At 36.8% G+C, this 20,226-nt stretch overlaps 5 protein-coding genes across 7 annotated transcripts; 3 read left to right on the top strand and 2 right to left on the bottom strand.

Annotated features, from left to right (window-relative positions):
* Positions 1–1,744: 1,744 nt before the first annotated feature.
* On the bottom strand, positions 1,745–3,057 carry LOC147279339 (small ribosomal subunit protein uS7). The gene is made up of 4 exons (XM_086250603.1): positions 2,867–3,057; positions 2,456–2,727; positions 2,141–2,344; positions 1,745–2,033 (listed from the first exon to the last, which is right to left on the bottom strand). Exons 1-4 carry the CDS (start codon positions 2,963–2,965, stop codon positions 1,979–1,981), a joined length of 630 nt encoding a protein of 209 aa, XP_086106729.1. The 5' UTR covers positions 2,966–3,057; the 3' UTR covers positions 1,745–1,978.
* Positions 3,058–6,978: 3,921 nt separating this feature from the next.
* On the top strand, positions 6,979–12,978 carry LOC147279338 (Ribonuclease II/R family protein). 2 transcript variants are annotated; one of them, XM_086251933.1, is made up of 7 exons: positions 6,979–7,523; positions 7,812–8,221; positions 8,350–8,403; positions 8,529–8,597; positions 8,843–11,074; positions 11,710–11,781; positions 11,882–12,978. In XM_086251933.1, exons 1-7 carry the CDS (start codon positions 7,409–7,411, stop codon positions 12,305–12,307), a joined length of 3,378 nt encoding a protein of 1,125 aa, XP_086108059.1. In that variant the 5' UTR covers positions 6,979–7,408; the 3' UTR covers positions 12,308–12,978. The 2 variants fall into 2 exon arrangements, with proteins under 2 accessions (XP_086108059.1, XP_086108060.1); XM_086251934.1 differs by lacking the exons at positions 11,710–11,781; positions 11,882–12,978 and adding an exon at positions 11,476–11,702.
* Positions 12,979–13,350: 372 nt separating this feature from the next.
* On the top strand, positions 13,351–15,527 carry LOC147279337 (uncharacterized). Its single transcript, XM_086250187.1, has 6 exons — positions 13,351–13,577; positions 13,675–13,813; positions 13,953–14,054; positions 14,231–14,642; positions 14,739–14,832; positions 15,042–15,527. Exons 1-6 carry the CDS (start codon positions 13,464–13,466, stop codon positions 15,489–15,491), a joined length of 1,311 nt encoding a protein of 436 aa, XP_086106313.1. The 5' UTR covers positions 13,351–13,463; the 3' UTR covers positions 15,492–15,527.
* Position 15,528: 1 nt separating this feature from the next.
* Positions 15,529–17,736, bottom strand: LOC147279336 (uncharacterized). 2 transcript variants are annotated; one of them, XM_086252412.1, is made up of 3 exons: positions 17,599–17,643; positions 17,227–17,336; positions 15,529–16,121 (listed from the first exon to the last, which is right to left on the bottom strand). In XM_086252412.1, exons 2-3 carry the CDS (start codon positions 17,274–17,276, stop codon positions 15,857–15,859), a joined length of 315 nt encoding a protein of 104 aa, XP_086108538.1. In that variant the 5' UTR covers positions 17,277–17,336; positions 17,599–17,643; the 3' UTR covers positions 15,529–15,856. The 2 variants fall into 2 exon arrangements, with proteins under 2 accessions (XP_086108538.1, XP_086108537.1); XM_086252411.1 differs by having other exon boundaries at positions 15,530–16,121; positions 17,227–17,326; positions 17,599–17,736.
* A 46-nt stretch (positions 17,737–17,782) lies between these two features.
* LOC147279335 (histone-lysine N-methyltransferase) lies at positions 17,783–19,900 on the top strand. Its single transcript, XM_086250188.1, has 3 exons — positions 17,783–17,967; positions 18,417–18,485; positions 19,379–19,900. Exons 1-3 carry the CDS (start codon positions 17,809–17,811, stop codon positions 19,571–19,573), a joined length of 423 nt encoding a protein of 140 aa, XP_086106314.1. The 5' UTR covers positions 17,783–17,808; the 3' UTR covers positions 19,574–19,900.
* The last annotated feature ends 326 nt before the right edge of the window (positions 19,901–20,226 follow it).

The following is a 20,226-nucleotide window of genomic DNA, read 5'->3' as shown; positions in this document are numbered from 1 at the left end:
CACAGAAAATATCAACAAAGAATCCAAACTTATGGACCAGTTCCTAGTGTAATTTTTAGTTTAGCTTCCAAAATGGGCCACCTAATAATTAAAGTCGTTGAAGAGGTGCTTAATAGCTAATAGTAGACCAAATCGATCAATTTATCAATAGGGTCCATTAGATTCTAAGGTTGGAAGTCCTCTTTGCCATACAAATATTGCCTTTTAAGGAGGATAATATATATTATGATATGATATCAACACTGGATAACAGCTATCTATGTCATCCTCAGCCTAATATGACAAGTTAGAATGTTGGATTGTCAAACTTGCGGCTGTCAAATACACAATATTATATATTAGAAAAAATTGGACTGTTTGCAAATTAAAGCCTTGCTTTCAATGAACCAAAAAGTAAAACTTTGCCTTCAACCTCGGGAATCCATGATAGAAGTGTAGGGGGTAAGAAAGGAATAAGTCTCCTGATCTCTATTATTGTTGCAAATGACCAATTCTTCAATGTTCAGATTGGCCAAACTGTTGGAGAGATCAAATAGGCCCATTACATAAGCCTTGTTTCAATAACAAATTTTCTAAGCAATTATCAACTCTCTTCCTCAACATGCCAAATTACTCTTTTTTTTTTTTATCTTTTTGTTCAGTAGAAAACAGATGCATTGATGGAAGAAAATTACAAGATTCGAGGCAAAGACAATAGTCAGGAAACTCGGAACCAATCCAAGAACAACCCAAAGAATACAAAGAAACAACCAAAAGGGCCCAGCTTTTTCTGGGCCCTAAACAAAAAACCTAAAAGAAGCCCTACCCCAAGACCCCACCAATCTCACAGACAACCGAATCACACCAACAGAGAGGGGCAGCACAGGGCAACCACCGAAAGAAAACAAAACCAAACCAAACATAGCCTCTACCAAAGACAAGAACTTAGTGAACTAAACCAAGCACCAAACATAGACACGAACTTGGCACGGTGATTAGTAATGACGCAAAGAAGCTAATGACAGCTCTGGCTCAACAAGTGCTACATGCCAGGCAATTTTTCACCAATAGCAACCAAGGTAATGGCTATTATAGCAGGTAGAAAGTAATGGTTATCGTGGCAGGTTGAAGCTACTAGGCCTGGGATTTGAATAGCGCATTCTAGAATCAGAATCCATGTAAGCTGTATCTTTATTCCCGCATGGGGTGCCTGGCTTCGCAAATGAAGCATATCCTATAGAGGAAGCCCATGCTCTCTAGTCTCTACCTAGTTTCTCTAGTCTCCATCTGCAGTATGTATGCCTATAGGTGAAGCATATACATGAACTGGCCCAATTTGCCAGTTCAGTTTCTGGGTGTTCTGTTTTGGTTGAAGAAAGTCAACATTGCCTATTGTCATCCTTAGAGGATGAGTTGGATGTAACTCTTTCTTTGTCCTAATGGAAGTTTATCCTAAGAGAACTCTATGAATAGTTTTACAATTGAGTATGCTAACCTTGATATGAGTTATCAAAAAGGCCTAACATGATTACCTACAGAGGACTCTAACATTAACACCTCCCAACAGCAATACATCAATGCAAGCTTACTTTTTCAAGTGCAAGAGATTACCAAAACACAAATGCAAGACTTTTAGTACAGGAAAGTTTTCAAGGTTACCCTTAGAATGAGAAAATAAACAAGCTAAATTAATTGTAAAAAACAAAAAAACAAAAACAAAAGCAAGAAGGTAAGAGGTATTGCAACCTATAAAGAGACTGAACAATGTCACACCTCAAATGCAGCATAACTGAAACAAAATTCAAGTCATCCAAAACATTCAACCATATAAAATTATAGGATCCAAACTAAATGGATGGCTAATCTAATTCGGAACTTGAAAAAACAGAAAAATCTACCAGGTTCAAGTATAAATCAGGCAATTACCAAATAACTAGAAATTAAACAACACAAACAAAACTCTCCTCGTTGCATCACCATTTGCGTTTTCTGCAGCCTCTTAACGGTTAGCCTTGGCAACTCTTTCAATCTCGTCCTTCTTCTTGATAGCATAGCTGCACAAAAACAGAAGATAAGAGACAATATTAATCACACTGAAAAAACCAAAAATCGAAATAAACTCCGAGAAAAAGAAAAAAAAAGAGCAACCCATGACCAGTACCTGTTAGAGGAACCTTTGGCGGCATTGATCAGCTCATCAGCCAAGCACTCTGCAATGGTTTTGATGTTCCTAAAAGCTGACTCGCGAGCACCGGTGGTAAGGAGATAGATGGCCTGGTTCACACGTCTCAAAGGCGAGATATCGACAGCCTGACGCCTCACAACACCAGCAGACCCAATACGAGTTGCATCTTCACGCGGACCACTGAGTGACATAAAACACACATACATATAAATATATAATCAAACCCAAAATCATACTATCACCATGAAACAAAAAGAGACTTAACAAATTGGGCATCTCAAATACACAAACCTGTTAACAACAGCATCAACAATGACTTGGATTGGGTTCAAGTCAGTGAGCAAGTGGATGATCTCCATTGCATGCCTGACAATCCTGACAGCCATGAGCTTCTTCCCGTTGTTCCTCCCATGCATCATGAGCGAGTTCGTGAGCCTCTCCACAATGGGGCACTGGGCCTTCCTGAATCGCTTCTTTGAGTACCTCCCAGCAGTGTGAGGCACATAGATGGCGTGCTTCGCCGCTACCACTCCAACGTAATCAGCCAAAGAGATGTCACTCACCTGAAAAACCAAAAATTTGAGGCTGAACAGGCATTTCATCAAACAGATTGAGCGCATAAAGGAAAACCCACCAACGAATACATAGATTTTTATCGAAATATATAATAAAATCAAGTGAGCAAAGGGACTTTATCAGAACCTGGACGTCTTCGAAGCTCCAGCGGTTGAAGAGCTTCACGTCGTGGTGAGGTAAAATGGGTTCCACGGCGGCAGCGGGGGCAACGTCGGGGGCAGCCATTGCAAAATGGATCGGAGGAGAAGAGGAGAGTGCGCAGCCGAGGAGGAGTGAGAGAGAGAGAGACACAGACAGAGAGAGGCAGAGCGGCTCAAGGGTTTAGATGCGAAATGAGAATTCACGAACTAGGGTTAGAAATAGAGAAGGTTTGGCTGAATGATGTTTGGCCCAAAGGGTGAGTAATTATGTTGGGCCAACTTTGGCCCAATTTAAACTTTTTTTTATTGGAAGGCCCAATGGAAACTTGGATATTATAATTTGATTTTTGTTTTTTTTACAAATTTGAAGGGCCAATTGGCAACATCATGATCATCATCAGTCCATCCATCAAGTCACTGAGCCACAACTCTCTTTTTGTGTATTAGTTGTTTTTTTGGTTTTTGGATCAATCTTTTTGTGTATTAGTAATTTAGTTATACATACAATATATGTATCAGACTCCATAATGCTATGAGGCTAAATACAACAATCCTATTTTGCTCAAAAATGGCCAATTGGTGTGTTTTTTTTTTTTTTTTTTTCGACTTGATCTAGGAGAGGGGCTCCGAACTTAAGACATCTTCTAATAAAGAGAAGAGATTTAATCGAGTAATATTTAGTTGGTATAAAATATTCCATCATTCGCGTTGGTTTGAAGCAAAGTTGTGAGCCCTTGTTATACGACTTGGGTTTACTTATCCTTTGTTGTTAATGTTAGGTCATCTAAATTTTAATATTTTAGATGCACTTCGGTTTAGGATTCAGGGTTTAAAAAAATACAATAAGTATATATACTCATTACATGAAAATTATACCCTTCAATAATAGAGCTAAATGCCTTTTTTTCCCATGATTAAGCTTTAAGTAGTTGTTTTTGTCTCATCTTTCTTATTTCCTCTTAAGCAATGAAATCAATTAATCTTAATAGGAAGAAAAAAAAAAAGTAAGTGGTAACAGTTTAAATTCCAAATTCAAAAGAGGAATGCTAGTTGTATTCACCTTTGTACTTTGTATAATTTCCTTCCCATTTTGGAAGTGTAGTATTGTGATCAAATTTTCATTTTCTAGGTCCTCTTTAAATATCATATATAGCGTGATTTAGAAAATGAACACTTTTAATTACGAGACTACACTACAAAATAGGAACTAAAAGAAAAAAAACACAAATAGAAGATTCGCACCATAAAGAAATTAGTATTCCTCATTACAAATATAGGTATTTTGATTTGTGAACTCTAAAAGTAATGCAATATCTCTCAAGATTTATGCCATCATGTCAAATTAGAAATCCGTAATAAATACTTTTTTATTTTTTTTTAAAGTTGGAAGAGTGAGAATCAAACTTAGGTGTAAAATGAGTAATTCCACTGCCCTTTCAAATACGCTACCAACAACGGCTAATTCCAACATATATCTATACGTGCGGCATGATGTCATGAATATTCCTCTGAAAAGTGGCACTACAACTCTTTCATGATAAGGAGGAATGAGCTACTTAGGCCTAAATGGAGGACAATACAGTCAAAGCTTGATCATAAATCACGCCACTTTCCAATGTGAATAGCTTTGTTATTAAATTATTAATAAGCTCTATAAAAATATTAAAAAATTATGATTGAATACCAAATATTAGTAATTTTTTATTAAAATAATAAGATATTAATTTTTGCTTATTTAGGTACTAACTTAGAGTAAGACATTTTTTATTATGTCACAAATTTGTACTAAATGTAAATTTTTTGACACTGAGCACTCAACCAAAGTGCTAAGCACTCAACCAAAGTGCTAAGCCCTCAATAGTTTTTCGTTGGTTTTTTTTTTCCCGATTTATTATATAGTTGTAACTGTATAAAATTTATAAAAAATAAAGGTTTATAAGAGTTTAATACTTTTCATTTGGAATTAGAGGATGAAGTCTAAAAATCTAGAGACTAAACATTAAAGTTTTAGCCTTGCAAATATTGAAAAAATAACAAATCAATAAAAAAAAGTTATGACCATTATATAGTCACAAATGAGTTTTTTAAACAAAAAACAAATTTTCCCGAGTACTCGGTAAATAGTACCGAGCGCTCGGTAAAACTACTTTTTAAAAATTGGTACCTAAACTAAAATTTAAATATTTAAAGTGAAATAAAATAGAAGTTTTGGTAGTTAAAATTAAAAAATATTAAAATTTAGTACTTAAAATCAACGGATCTTACAAATATTTTATAATACCAAAAATGGGATATCAAGATAAAAACGCTCTTAAAATACTTTTTATCTCGATTATTTCAAATAAAGTGAGACACGTGATAATATAGATTCGTATAAGCCTCACATTATTTTGGAGAGTTGAGAAAGAAAGTCAAGACTATAGAATATGTTATTAAATTTTATTTTCCTTTTATGCTGTGTAATTATCTAAAATATAAGTTGAGAAAGAATTAAGTTGTTGGAAAGAATTTTTCACCAACCATGAGAAAGTCTACTTAAGAAATACAAGGCCCACAAGGCCACAATGTTACCTCATGTCAAAAGCTGGGGGCCTATATGATGGGCCTTCTTTTTTAATTAAGAGCTAAAAAATAATTTAATTTGATTTATTGATGCAAACAATGAATGATTTGCATTGGATAAATCAATAATTTTATTGTGAATTTTAACTTAGTGACAGAAAGTCTAAAGCTTCTAACATTGTGAGATGTGAAAAAACACTTGAACGCCTCTTACAAAGTTCAAAGTCCCACACTCGGAGGCAGGCCTTCTATTCGTTCTGTTACGGAATAATAGAAAAATATGAATTTAATTGTCAGCTGTTTATTTCGAAAATAGGATTGACTATGAATTCGAACTATAGCACACGATTTTAGAAAATCGTAAGATTTTTTCAATTTAAATAAAGTAAGTTTTACATAAAGAAGATTTAGCTCGGTATGTTCTATTCGATACAGGTAGGAGAAGAGCCTGACTCAATAGTCTTAAAAAAAAAAAAAATCAAAAAGTCATGGAGGTAAGGTGAGAGGGTGCGATAGCTTCGAGTAGGTTGGTGTGGATCTACAAGTGGCCTTGAAGAAGTTGAACACTCAATGTTTGGGGTGGAGATCTCATGTCCCCAATCCTCTTTATTCTTTCTTGTCCCCTCTCTAAGATGTTAAAAAAAAAATAAAAATTTTAAGTAAAACAAGAATTAAGAAAGAATTCTCAAAATTTGAGAGAGAGGATTGGGGATAGGAGATCTCAACCCCAATGTTTGGCATCCTCCGAATACGTTGTGTTCAGTTACGCTTTCACCATCATATGTATTAGAGGTAGGTTGGGAAAGGTAAGTTGAAGTGGGTGGACAATTTCACCTAAGGCCACGTGTGTAGCATGTGACCAAAATAGATAAAAAACATTAGGCTCAATTACAAATGCAATCACCAACTATGAGAGGTATTTCAAATTGGTCTACAAAAAAAAAATATTTTAAATTAGTACACTAATTAATAAAAAGTTAGAAAATAGCACATTTGTTATGAATTCCATCAAGAAAGACAGTTAAATGCCACTTTAGACAATGATAACATGAATTTTTTTAATAATGTGGACACCAAATTTGCTATACATAGATTTATAATGTCGTATTGATAAAAAAAAAAAAACTACAAAAACTTTTAAACTTGTTATCATTAATCCATGTGGTGTAAATTTAGTGTCAACATTATTCAAAAAATTCATAGTAGCACTGTCTACAGTGCATTTAACGTCTTTATTGACGGAATTTGTAACATATGTGTTATTTTGTAACTTTTTATTAGTTAGTGTACTAATTTGAAATATTTTTTATTTATGAACTAATCTGAAATACCCCTCATAGTTAGTGGGTGTATTTTATAATTGAGCCAAAACATAACGGAGTTGATTCGTGACCGTTTTGGTACAAAATTTAATTCAAGGACCAAAATGAAATTCGAAGAAAAATTTATGGAGCATTACTGCAACTCTTAAAATTATTTTTCCAGAAAACAAACAAAAAGCAAAGAAAAGGTAGCGAGAAAGAGAAGAAAAGAAAAGCAAAAGCGGGAAGAAGAGAGAGAAAGAAAGGGGAAACCGGGAAAGACAAAAGAATCGAAAGTCGGCGCTCCTGTCTTCGCCGACTAATCATCACGTCCTTTTCCTCTCCCCACCTCCCTCCCTCCTGTCCTCCACCACCAAACTCTCTCTCTCAACCCCCCACTTTCTTATAAAACCCTAACTCCCTCTCTCCCTCTATTTTGCTTCTTCTTCTTCTTCCTTCTTCTCTGGTTTGCATTTTTCTGTGATTTTTTTCGTTCATTCATTTGTTTTAACTTGTTTAGTTTCTCGCGCGCGCTTCCCTTTCGGTTTCTTCCGTATATTTTTTACCAATCGGAAGATCCCCCAATTCTAATTCAGATCTTCGTTTTTGCTTTCGGTTTTTTGGTTCATCTTTTGCGTGACTGGATTCGTTTTTCTCTTGAGCTTATGAAAGCCGCGGTTGTACAAGCTGTGGTCGACAGGGCTGAAGATGCCGATAAGGAGAAGAAGAAGAAGCGCCGATCCAATCGGCGATCTAAACAAAACAACTCCTCCACATCAGGTACCTTACTTAATTTCCCATTTTTAACTGCGGGTTTTATACTGGGTTTTGACTTCATTTAACTGAAAGGTGATTTCTGGGTATTGGTTACTTCTTCTTTGTCTTTTTTCTGTTTATGCTTTTGTCAGTAACCTATTGGGTGCTGTTTGGCTGCTGGGTAATCTAATCCTAGTATATGACTGGGATTATCCTGCACGTGATAAGCTAATCACTACCTGATTGGATAAGCATGGACTTTGATGGGTTTATATATTGCTGCTGATATTTGTTTCCTCCCCTGTTGAATAGCATTGTCTGGTTCAGCAAATGAGATACGCGGTGAAGCTTCTGAGTGCTTAGGAAATGGAAGAACGCCTAATGATGTAACAACATCCTTGAAGCAACCTCCGTTAGACATGCGTCCTCCGGACGAGTATGGATTGACCAAAGCATCTAATTTTGCCTTCAGTTCGTTGCCAACGATGCACATCAATGGATATGCTAACCCCCGGGATGTGCAAAGTTCGGAAAATCAACATTTTCCCCCATCTGATTCTGGTGGAAGAATATTTGCAACTTGTCCTGAATCAATTGCTTATGGAGGATCGTCTGGAATATTGGCAAACAAGGATTTCCCTCCTCATAGCAATGAGGGTTATGTTCAAAGCAAATATTTTTCTCCACACTGGTCCATGGAGACTGTTAATGACGCGCTAGAGGTATATATATTGGGTTTTAATGTATCTTATGTGCTGTTTACTCATTGTACATGAACCTGTTTGAAGTTGTATGAATCTGCTGCTGAAGAAAGTAATTACTGTGACTCATTTGCTATCTTATTTTTCAGAACGGTGTTGTTTTCAAAGCTTTGTTTCGTGTCAATGCGCACAACAGACTTGAGGTTTGTGATATTTTTGTTTAAATGTTTATACATGGATATGTAGCGTGGGGCCTAAGATTTTTTAGTTGCTCCTCATTCATAACTTCCTGGGTTGATATTATGCATACTGTGTTCTGTGCTGTTAGGCCTATTGTAAAATTGATGGAGTACCGACAGATATTCTCATTGGTGGACTTGCTCATCAGAATAGAGCTGTAAGTCTGGAATTACTTTCACAATTTACAGTAAATATTTGTGATAGTTGTCCTCTCTTTACATTCTGCAGTTTTACTTGGAGACCTTTTTGCTCATTTGCTTTTCAGTCTGACATACTCGCAAGTAGTTGATTTATAATGCTGTTGTACTATGTAGCTATTATGATTGTACTATATTGTTTTATTGTAACATTCTTTTTTGTTGGGAGTACAGTTATTAATTGCCCTTATTCACTTACATGTAGGTGGAAGGAGACATTGTAGTGATTAAGGTTGATCCCTTGCCATTATGGACCAGGATGAAAGGGTCAGCTGGGGCTTGCAACAATTCTGCACCGGTGGAGAATTGTAACTCACAACTAGAAGATAATGAAATTGCTGGTTATAACTGCAAAGGTAAAGCTAAGGTAGATGACGATCATGGGTATGCTAATCATAGAAGTTGTCTGCTTCCTGAGGGGGGATCATGGCCTCAGGAAAGTACTTCTCTAGGTGAATCCATTCATTCAGAGCCAATTGGACAATCAATTTATGATCATGTTGCTGGAAGGTACCCGTTGGCTCCAGATTCTGTCCAAGACGGTTCTAGTGAGCAGAATGGAGTTAGAATTGCAGTAGAGAGGATGTGTGCCATGATTAGTTCATTCCCTTCAAAACGACCAACTGGCAGAGTTGTTGCTATCATTGAGGGGTCTCCTCGTCGAGAATCCATTGTTGGTTTTCTTAATGTTAAGCAGTGGATTTCTTACAGGGAGTTTTGCAGAACAGACATGAAAAAGAACAAAAATTCGTCATTGTCTAACTATGAGTACATCCAGATGACCCCAACTGACCCAAGATATCCAAAAATGGTGGTCCTTGTGAGAAACCTTCCTGATCCAATCAAGAAAAGATTGGAGAATAGTGATGCAACAGTCGGAATGGAGTTGTTTGCTGCACGAATTGATGAATGGGCTGAAGAAAGTACTCTTCCACAAGCTTTCATCTTGCATGCTTTTGGGCGGGGAGGTGAAGTACAGCCACAAATTGAAGCAATTTTATTCGAAAATGCGATTAATTCTTCCAAATTTTCTCCTGAATCACTCTCCTGCCTTCCTCATCTCCCATGGGAGGTGCCTCAGGTGGAGTTACGAAGTAGAAAGGATCTGTGTAATTTGTGCATATTTACCATTGATCCGTCCTCTGCCACTGATCTGGATGATGCACTCTCAGTTGCGAAATTATCCAATGACCTTTTTAGAGTCGGTATCCACATTGCCGATGCGTCATATTTTGTTTTACCTGGCACACCATTAGATGAAGAAGCTCAATCTAGATCGACAAGTGTGTATATGTCATGGCGGAAATTACCAATGTTACCCCCTGTGCTTTCAGAGAATATTGGTTCACTTAACCCAGGAGTAGAGAGACTTGCATTTTCAATTTTCTTTGACATTAATCAAGTAGGGGATGTTGTTGACCGGTGGATTGGCCGCACTGTGATAAAATCATGTTGCAAACTTTCTTATGAACAAGCTCAAGACATTATTGATGAGAAATTCAATTTGGAAAGTTATAGCATTTTAGGAAATGGTTGCCCTCAGTTGCATGGCCATTTTGAATGGTTTGATGTAATTAGATCAGTTAAGACCCTTCATGAAATTTCCAAAACTTTGAGGGAAAAGAGGTTTAGTGATGGGGCTCTTCATCTTGAGAGCTCCAAAGTTGTTATTTTGTTTGATGAATATGGTGCTCCCTATGATAGTGCATTTTCTGATCGGAAGGAATCAAATTTTCTTGTTGAGGAGTTTATGCTTTTAGCAAATAGGACAGCGGCTGAAGTCATTTCTAGAGCTTTTCCTGATAGTGCATTACTGCGGAGACACCCGGAACCTAATATGCGCAAACTTAGGGAATTTGAAGCATTTTGTTCCAAGCATGGTTTAGAATTTGATACGTCTTCTGGTCAGTTCCATCACTCATTGGAGAGAATCAGGGATAAGCTCAAGGATGATTCTATTCTGTTCAATATTCTCATGAATTATGCTTCAAGACCGATGCAACTGGCTACTTATTTTTGTAGTGGGGAATTGAAGGGTAAAGAAAATGATTGGGGTCACTATGGACTGGCTGTTCCTCTGTACACTCATTTCACTTCACCTCTACGTCGATATCCTGATATTGTAGTACAGCGCACACTAGCTGCCGCTGTAGAGGCCGAGGAGTTATATTTGAAACATCAGAGAACATTGAATAATTTTAACAGGGGAGATGAATTTAAAATGAGATGCTTCACTGGTATTTATTTTGATAAAGATGCTGCTGAATCTAGGGAAAGTAGGGAAGCATTATCAGCTGCAGCAATAAAGCATAGAGTCCCCTGCTCTGAATTGCTTGCTGATGTTGCTGCTTATTGCAATGAGAGAAAGCTGGCTAATAGACATGTCAAGGATGCTTGTGATAAGCTCTACATGTGGGCCCTGCTTAAGAAAAAGGAGGTATGATGTTTTATTTCAAGTCTCCTATTTGACCCTCGTAATTGGTGTCTTTCTTTATGGTTTGTTAATGATATTGTTGTGCATTCTGTGACTGATCATGATGCCAGCGTTGCAACCTCTCTCTGTCTCTCTCGCTTTTTATGGGGGGTATTTCGCTTGACGGATCATGCTTGTTTTTCGTTATATTTACCTAGTATTATATTAAAATGTTTGATCTATCATCTTTGTTGTAAAAAAAAATCATTTTTGTTGTCATTGTTACTGTTCAGCTGGCCGGCAGTGTGTCAACAGTTTTATCTCTCATTTTCATCACTTGTAACCTGATATTGAATGATGGTTCTATAATTTGGTGTGCCAAAATAAATTAATGAGAACCTGTCTTGTACTCTTTTGTGTTGTAGCTAGTGACCATAGCATCATTGGATTCCATAGCAGCTAGTGTTGAAGAGACTCATTGCTTCATCATTTCCCTTAGCAATCTTTACTTGAACTCATCTGTCTGATTGATCTAGATGGTTTGAAACGGAGTTGGTCCTATAATAGTTTTGGTCGTGCTCTCATTTTGCACTTGTTCTCTGGATGTTACGGTATTTGGTCTGTGCTTAATGTTTGGGTTGTCTTTTTTCTGGTTGCAGATTTTATTATCAGAAGCAAGAGTTTTGGGTCTGGGACCTAGATTCATGTCCATTTATGTTCACCAGCTAGCTGTAAGTAGCTTTTCAACTGTTGTGCCTTTTGATATTGACTGTAGTATGGACCCCCCCCCCCCCCCTTTTTCAATTAACTGTTGTACCTACATGATTTCAGGCTGAACGTCGAATATATTATGATGAAGTTGAGGGCTTGTTGGTAGAATGGCTTGAAGCTACATCCACATTGGTGCTTTCTTTACGTGCAAACAGACGCTCATTCAGGAGAGGTAGTTCTGGTAATTGGAGGGCGCTTGAAGATGTTGCATTGGTCGTGAGTCCGTCTGACCTCAAAGCTGAACTGGGTGCGGATGGAAATAGTTGTGATGAGTGTGCTACAACACTAGGAGATGTTGGTGTAGCCACCCATAGTTCAGAGCCCACTTCCAATTGTTGCCCTTTGGATAGTGAAATTGAGCCTGTCTTTTTCCCACTCACGGTACGTCTTCTTTCAACAATTCCTGTAGTGCTTCATGCAGTTGGTGGTGATGATGGACCCCTTGATATTGGGGCAAGGCTGTACATGAGCTCATATCTCTGCTAGATTGGGGTTTCGGACTGGTTGACCTACTTGCTGCTGATGAATTATAACAGAGATTGAATTGGTTTGACCTACATATTGCAGACGAATGGAACTTATGCAGAAGAATTGATAACAGAGCTTTCTATGGAAATGGGCAGGTTCTGTTGTAGATACCAAAATAGTGTATAGTCAGTCCCAATAGAGTTTTAGTAGAAGAAAATTATAGTTTCCGGTTTAGATCTGCTGATGCTTTATGGATTTGTTTTATGCTGAAATGTTTGGTGGGAGGTGTAGATAAGGGTTGGGGTTTGTTGCTGTGGCATTGGCTTATAGCGGCTGTTTTTAACAGAGCCGCTAATGGAATTGGCCCCTGTTTTTGTTGGCCAGTTCCATCCAGTGTAACTTGGTTAATATGTTGTGCCATATTAACCATGTCTGGCGCTTCAACACCGAGTTTCTTAGCCAAATTTGTGCTTTACTTTTCGTTTGTGTTATTTCTGTATTGCAGCCCAATAAAGTTTTTGACTTTGGGTGGCCAGGTTTAGTGGTTATGATTTTGGTATGTTATTCAGATATTAGCTATATGTTGGTCTGCCATAAACGAGCGACTGGCAGTAGCCAGTTGAATTACATGTTATCTTTCTCTTTTGTGGTTAAATGAAAGCAGAACCCTTTTATGAATTACTTGGTTACTTTTATGTTCGTACAATGAATGATTTTATCAACATTTGTTTAGGGATTTGAAAATGGAATCAATGGTGGTCAAGACATCATAACTGTCATATATGGCCCTTCAGTATGTGTTATATATGACCCATCACTCAAAATATATACTGAAACGTATTAACATGGAGCATTCACTCAAAGTCAAATATATAGGCAAATGTACCAATGTACAATATATGGAAGAATTCTCTAATGCGGGATTTGAGAGAGCTTCCGAAATTCTAATGCGGGATTTGAGAGAGCGTTATGAGCATCCCAAACCCAAACGTACTGAAATCTATAATATTACATACCTTACAAGTTTCTTTCAATAAAAAAATTTAAATAAGGTTGAAATAATAACAAACATAAACAAATACAAATTATGGTTTCACATTTATTTTGGTCCTTGGAGAATTAATCAAATCCAAAATAGCTTTACGCGGAAAGAGCCTAAAAGTGAGAGGAGAGGATGACGTCAGTGGTAGGATGGTACGGACCGCTCATCGATCTGTCGAAAGCGGCGCTTCACATCGGCGATTACGTTCAGCTCGTCGTCTTCGTCCACCGAGCCACTCCTCTTCAGGTACCTACCTCTCTGACTCTGTCTGTCTGGTACTTCTTTTTTACTTGTTTTCATTTTTTGATTTCAATTTTGAAATAAAACTTTTCATCTTTCAAAGTACAAATTATCGAAAGGCGGAGAGGTGATCCGGACAGACATCCAAGTGGGAGATGAGACGAGGCCGTTCTTCTCCGTATCCATATGGAAAAAGCAAATGGGATCCATGGCCATTGCCGGCGACGTCGTTTTGTTACAAAGTGAGCAAGCAAGCTGCAATCTTTGTTTTACTATATCCACTATAAATTTTATACATTTGATTTAGCTTTAGCTTATATGTATAATGTATTTTAGCTTTGTCAATTGGCACTCAATCTGTTTTTGGTTTAATTCATTCAGATGTGATGATAACAAAATATGGTGATGTTGTTGAGGCTACAACCCGCCAATACTCATCCTTACAATGTCTTCTCCACCCTTATAAATCAATCGTTACTAATGGTATGTATATAATATATATATATATATATATACTATTTTCACGATCATTTCTATTGAGTCTAATGTTTGATATGTTTGTCAATTTAATGATTTGTTGATTCCCAATAAACATTATTGTTATAGGGTCATCATTGTTTTAAGGCCAAGTCTAAGACACTGTGTTCTTTAATGTTCAGGTGTCAATGACTTGATAGAGGAGTGTCAGGTTGGGGAAGCGACAAAGGAAAAGCTTTGCAAGGTAGTAGAATGGGTGAAGAGGCGCAACACTCATGAGTTCCGCGAATGTCAATTGCAGGAGAGGCAACTCCTGAGAAACTGGAAGCTTCCGGAGGAGAGGGAACTACCCAAGGACTGTTTTTCACTTTCACAATTATCGCGTCTACCTTACTCTTGCAAGGCAGTCTTCTATGCATCTGTTGCTGAAATTTTTCTGCCCTTTAGCTTGACACCTTCTGCTGAATGTGAGCCATGTGACAAGGAAGACATGTTTGTGAGTAGGAGATTGTATAAAACAGGAGATAATGGTTTAGCAGAGCATCTCATTTGCACAGGCTGCCAGATATGTGGTTCCTCTTTGGAGCTGGACAGGTATGGATCAGAGCATCAGACTTGTTACCATGGCAATTATGGTTATGATTACTGAATTAATGTGAATGGTGAATGCTTTGGTGCCTTTCATTGCAGGGAGAACATGTTTGAGCAGAATGCCGTTCCACTCTATTGTTCAGAAAGCTCAAATCGCCTTCATGTAATAAACTTCATATACAGGCCCTTCATGGTATGGTGTCTTCCACTGATTTGACCTTTTACCCATTTTATAATTGAACAAACTTTTTGTGTTATTAGAATCCAGTTGATGCCACATACATAGTAACAGATGATAAACCTTCCCCAAATCTCCATTATTTGTCACAACCTGGTTGATTTTATAAGTTATTGTTTCTGATATGCATGTTAAGCATGGCTGATCTCTTGATCCAACTGCAGTTATATGTATGGGATGAATCAGGTTACGCGCCACTCCTAGTCAGAAACAAGGCCGCAGAACTCTTGTTTGGGAACATCAAGGCTGAAAGAGTGTATTTGTGCTATAAGAGGAAAAAGCATGATGGAGAACTTGTTTTGAAAGACGATCACACACATACTTATCTAAATGCAAAAGCTGCTGAGGAAGGAGTTATGGTTTCATGTTCATCAGATGTAGACAAGAAGAGCTCGGAAGGGAAGGGAAAACACTGTTTTCCGGGAAATATGGACTTCTATAAGATTTGGTTAATTCTTCTGAAAATAATGCTGCAGCAAGGAAAGAACAGCCCTTTGAAATTCGAAGTCAATGTAAATGCAGGTTTGGATAAGGAAAATGGGAGGTTTGAAATGGTTTCTATGCAGATGCTATCCTCCAGAACTATTTTTAATGATACTTCAGACAATATCTAATATTAATAAAGATTAAGGCTTTTTTTTTTTGTTGGCTAATAATCCATGATACAAGTTATAAATTGGCTGCAAAACAACTTAAAAGCAATTTTATTCAGATATTACAACGAAATTTGAAAAAAAAGGAACTAGACAAAGCTATTTTGCTGTGGAAGAGCCCGATGATGAACTCATAGAAGTTGCAGAAGTTGCATCCGAGGGAGATCAAACATGAAGTTATATCATTAACAAGTTTTGTGATTATTAACCCATGAAAAAGTGAACCCAGAATCCAAACAAGGGTCATTCAGCTTTTACATTTAAGCAATCTGAAGAGAAAACTAACAGCAGCCATACATTTAGCATGTTGCTTCGTATGCTTAAGACTAAGACTCGGCTCCAGTCTCAGAAAAAGAAGCATCAGTTGCAGAACTTTGGGCTAAAGAAGCATCAGTTGCAGAATTTTGGGCTTCAAGTAGCTTCATTTGGCGTTCTGCATGTTCTCTTTCACACTGAGTGATCCCCATAATAATATCAAGCATGGTACCAGTTGTGCCAAAGAACACAAGTGGAGCTAAAGACTTCCTTTTTATCCCCACCGGAATTGCTAGCAAAGCCCCTGCTACTGAGAATACCCAAGTGCCCAATGCGCTGCAGAGATTCATGTCCAATAACACTCAGCTAATATTTAAGGTAACAAATAAATCAGAAAGCTCAACAACTATTAACATATTGTATTGAAGTTGAGTGATGTGTTAATGGTTAAGCCAAATAATCTTCCGAATGCAATAATAGTCCAGAAATCTTATTTATAACTGTTTATAGATATCAAAATTTGTGAGGCTTAAAGGAATTAATGCTGCATCATTTTTCTCTTTCATGAAAAAGCATGGATTAATGAGACAAGTAAAACAACCAAAATGAGAAGCATCAATCTCTACAGGATTACAAACCATAAAATGTGGAACATAACAACACAGTAATGGATGAAGGAGTCCAATGACTAACATTGATGGACAATTGTGAAAACATGTTCAGTAGATAGGTCTAAATCTTCCCAGCTAGATAAACATGCTGTGCATAATGTACAAGTACCCTGGTTTATAACAACATTTGCAGTTCAATTGAGAATTGGTAATCTCCTTGGTCTACAGAAATTTGTCAACTTATTTTTCAACATCAATTATATGATATTCTTTTTGACAAGTGAACACCAATGTATATAGTATTATAATGATTAAACTGTTCCAAGATATGCTAAGCTTAACAATATCTGAATAACAAGGAAAAAACTAAACATAATCCAAACTCTGGGGGTGATAATGTAACAAACAAAAAACTTCACAACACTAATTTGATCAAACAGGTAGATGAATCTCCTCTTTTAAATCTTAGCTTATCAATTATCATACAAAAGCACATCCAACAAAATGTCATTACTACCTTAATGTCCTCATGAGGAGCACCTGAAATCCTTGATCCATTACTAGAATCTCCAAATAATGATCCATTTTATCACACTCCTCTCATTCATTCTAAGAACCAGAAGAAATCATAAACTAAGAATATCAATACAATTAATTTGCAGTCAGTGCTGTTCTAAAATGTCCAAAATTAAAACTCAAAAAAAGAAAAAAGTTGAAAAGCATCAGCAACACTTCACTAACATAGAAAAAGTAAAATTCAAGCACAAAGTAGAAATAGAAAAAAGAAAAAAAGAAAAAAAGATCCATAAAGTAAGAAAGATTAAACTGACTTGGAAACTGAGCAATCCTCAAGGTGCTTAACAGTCTCTTGGCTTCCCATTCTTCTGTTTTAGCTGTACTTGTGCATATGAGTAGCAATCCACTTCAACCCTGTTTCACTCTTTTGTCAGTTCAAAACAGTAGCTTCGCATAAGAATCGTTATGAAAACATGAAGCTCTGTGGCCTGTGGGAGAGTTTGATTATGAAAATGTTTCAAAAATATCAAATTAATCCATTAGATATAGGTAATCAACAAAACCTAAGAAACTGTGGAAGCCCAGAGCACAAAAAAAAAAAAAAAAGAAAAAAGAAAAGAAAAAAAGAGCAATTGATTCTTGAAAAACATTGATACCCATTAAATTGTACGGCAAATGAAGCTCACCTGATCAGACACGGAGCCGAGAAGACGAAGCTTTTAGAGTGCTCAAGAGCAAATGTGATTTTTTTCTGTGCTCTGAGCCTGACTCGGAAGGACTTCAGTTTCATGGGCCAGGTCGGGTCTTTCTTTGGTGCAAAAGCCCAAGGCCCGGCCCACATGATATAAATTGGTTGCAGAGGAAGAATCAGAGTGGAATCAAAGGGGCAGTGAGAGATGATGAGAGGTGTAGGAGGACCGCTTCTATGCATAGGCGATCTGCTGAGCGATGTGGGGGAATCCGATGCTTCACCCCCACCACAACAGCATGAACCCTCTCTCCCTTCTCCTATTTCCGGCTCCACTCAAAGCTTGGACCTCCCCAAGTTCTTCCAGGTTTCCTTATTTCACAATCTCATTCTGTTTGATCTTTTGTGAATTCGTTCATGTCACACAAAACCCTCTTAAAAATTTGGTGGGTTTTTCACATTTTTGCTTGGAAAATTGAAAACCCATTAAGAAAAAAAAGTTAAACTAATTTGGAATTGAGGACCCTTTTGGCATGCATCAAGATTAAGCTGTTCACCCAATTATCTATAGCTGTCAGATTATAGAATATGCGAAATGTGCGTTTTTCACATTAATATATACGTACACTTTTGAGTTCCAGCTAATTTGCGAACTTGGTTCATTTTATACATGTATTATTGATTTATTGTTGTAAGGTTTTGCTAAATGCTGCTCTGAAAGAGAAAAGGTTTATGCACTTTAAAGAATAGCTTTGCATTCTCTTATGCTTATGTACATGTGAGTGTTCCTTACTCCATATACCATCTATGCTTCAGGAGAACTATGGGCAGTTGAATGAGGCGCTTGCTGGTACAGACCACTCATGGGCAGCTCTTACTTTGAAGGTGATGAATGATCTTTTTAGAGGATATGAATGACATATATATATATATATATATATATATATATATATATAGATTCTTAGTGTATTCCACTCTTTCTTACCATGCCTGTTCCATTAGCTGTGTCTAAATGCATACAAGGAAAAGTTGTCTGCTGCAATATGGTTGTAAGATCGACCAAAAGCTATATTATGCATTGATGCTCTAGTACATTTGGTGATTTTTTCTTTTCTGATAACCATTTCATTTTTTGGGTTGAGGGTGACAATTGGAATTCTTCCATGTAAAACATGTAACTGACATGGTGGAACATGCATCTTTGTTTCTAAATGTTGAGGTCCTACATCCTCAATCTGTTTTTGAAAAGTTGTTTACTTGAGCAAAGGTATTTCTATGTACTAGTTGGATCATGGATCAAACATGCATATCTCTTCTATTGAAGTTTCCGAAAGTACTATTGTGTCTTGTTGATTATTCTGCTTGAGCAATTTCTATCGCCTTTTGATAAGATCGTCTGAATATAATTGGTTGCATTTCAATTATCATTCACAATGTTGCATAATTAGGGAGAGAGAAATAAAAATCTCTTAACTTACAATACGAATTAATATGAAAACTCATAAGTGACAGAAAATTATATATCAAAACCAGATTGTAGGTGCATGTACTCTTCATAGGATTTCTATATGCACGGCTACATAATCTATTTGACAATTCCTTCAAAGCCGTGGATTGATGTATGAAGTGGACAACTTTTAAAGAGTTATTAATGGTTTTTATTATTTGTGAAGGGCATTTTAGTAAACTGCACAGTTCTGTTGTTGGTAAGAAATTACCAACACTGAGACTTATAATTTAATATATAAATTCTGATTTTTTTTTTTAAATTGTTCCAGTTATGCACTGCTCTGGACACTGCAAACAAGTTAGTTCAGTCAACGAACTCAAATGTCATGGTGTTGTCAGAGAAGGTTGGAGAGCTTGAGAGAGTTGTCAAGAGGGCAGATTCTGCCATAGCAGCAGCAAGGGTCGTCCATGGCTCACTAAACAAAAAGGAAGGGTCACTCATTGGCAATCAAAATCTAAAATGATCTATGTCTCATCCAGAATAAGGTTAGTTAATTTGATTAAGAGGAAAAAAGTGAAAATACCAACTGTTAAAAATTCTGAGGCTCCCTTCGATGTTAGAATATTGACTTGTCTTTTATTTTCTTAATATAATGTAAAACGTTGTTAAATGAAGATACAAAGTCTCATTGTTGCATGAGTTTTGGATGCTTGTCCTCTTAAAAAATTGGTCCACTGTATTGAGTTATAAAAATACCCTTTCTGATCTAAGGTGCTAAATGCCAAATCAAGAAAAGTAAGCATGATTTTTAGTCCAGTCATTGGTAATAAAGCTTTGGTTGTTATTTTCATTTGCACAGAAAAATGAGATTTTGATTATTGAAAGGAGTAAGAATGCAAACCAGTGTAATGAAAAAGGGAGATGTATTAATCAACCATACTTCTTTTATGGATAAATAACCGAGCCCAGTCATGACTCACTAGCATAGAAAACTGATGCAGTCTGTCTTGTCTAGCTTGTTCGTACATGTATTTACTGAATTATCGAAAGGTGAATTAAGTAGCAATGGCTACTTAATTGAGAATTAACCAAGTTCTGAAGGGGTTTATTAATAATTTTCAAGTTCTATTTCTTTTTCATGGACTAATGCAGTAGCAATAGCTTTGTTAGAAAAGA

This window comes from Dryas octopetala, chromosome 7, assembly GCF_963921425.1.
Source record: "Dryas octopetala chromosome 7, drDryOcto1.1, whole genome shotgun sequence".
NCBI classification, from domain to species: Eukaryota; Viridiplantae; Streptophyta; class Magnoliopsida; order Rosales; family Rosaceae; genus Dryas; species Dryas octopetala.
This window is presented reverse-complemented; position numbering and strand designations above follow the sequence as displayed.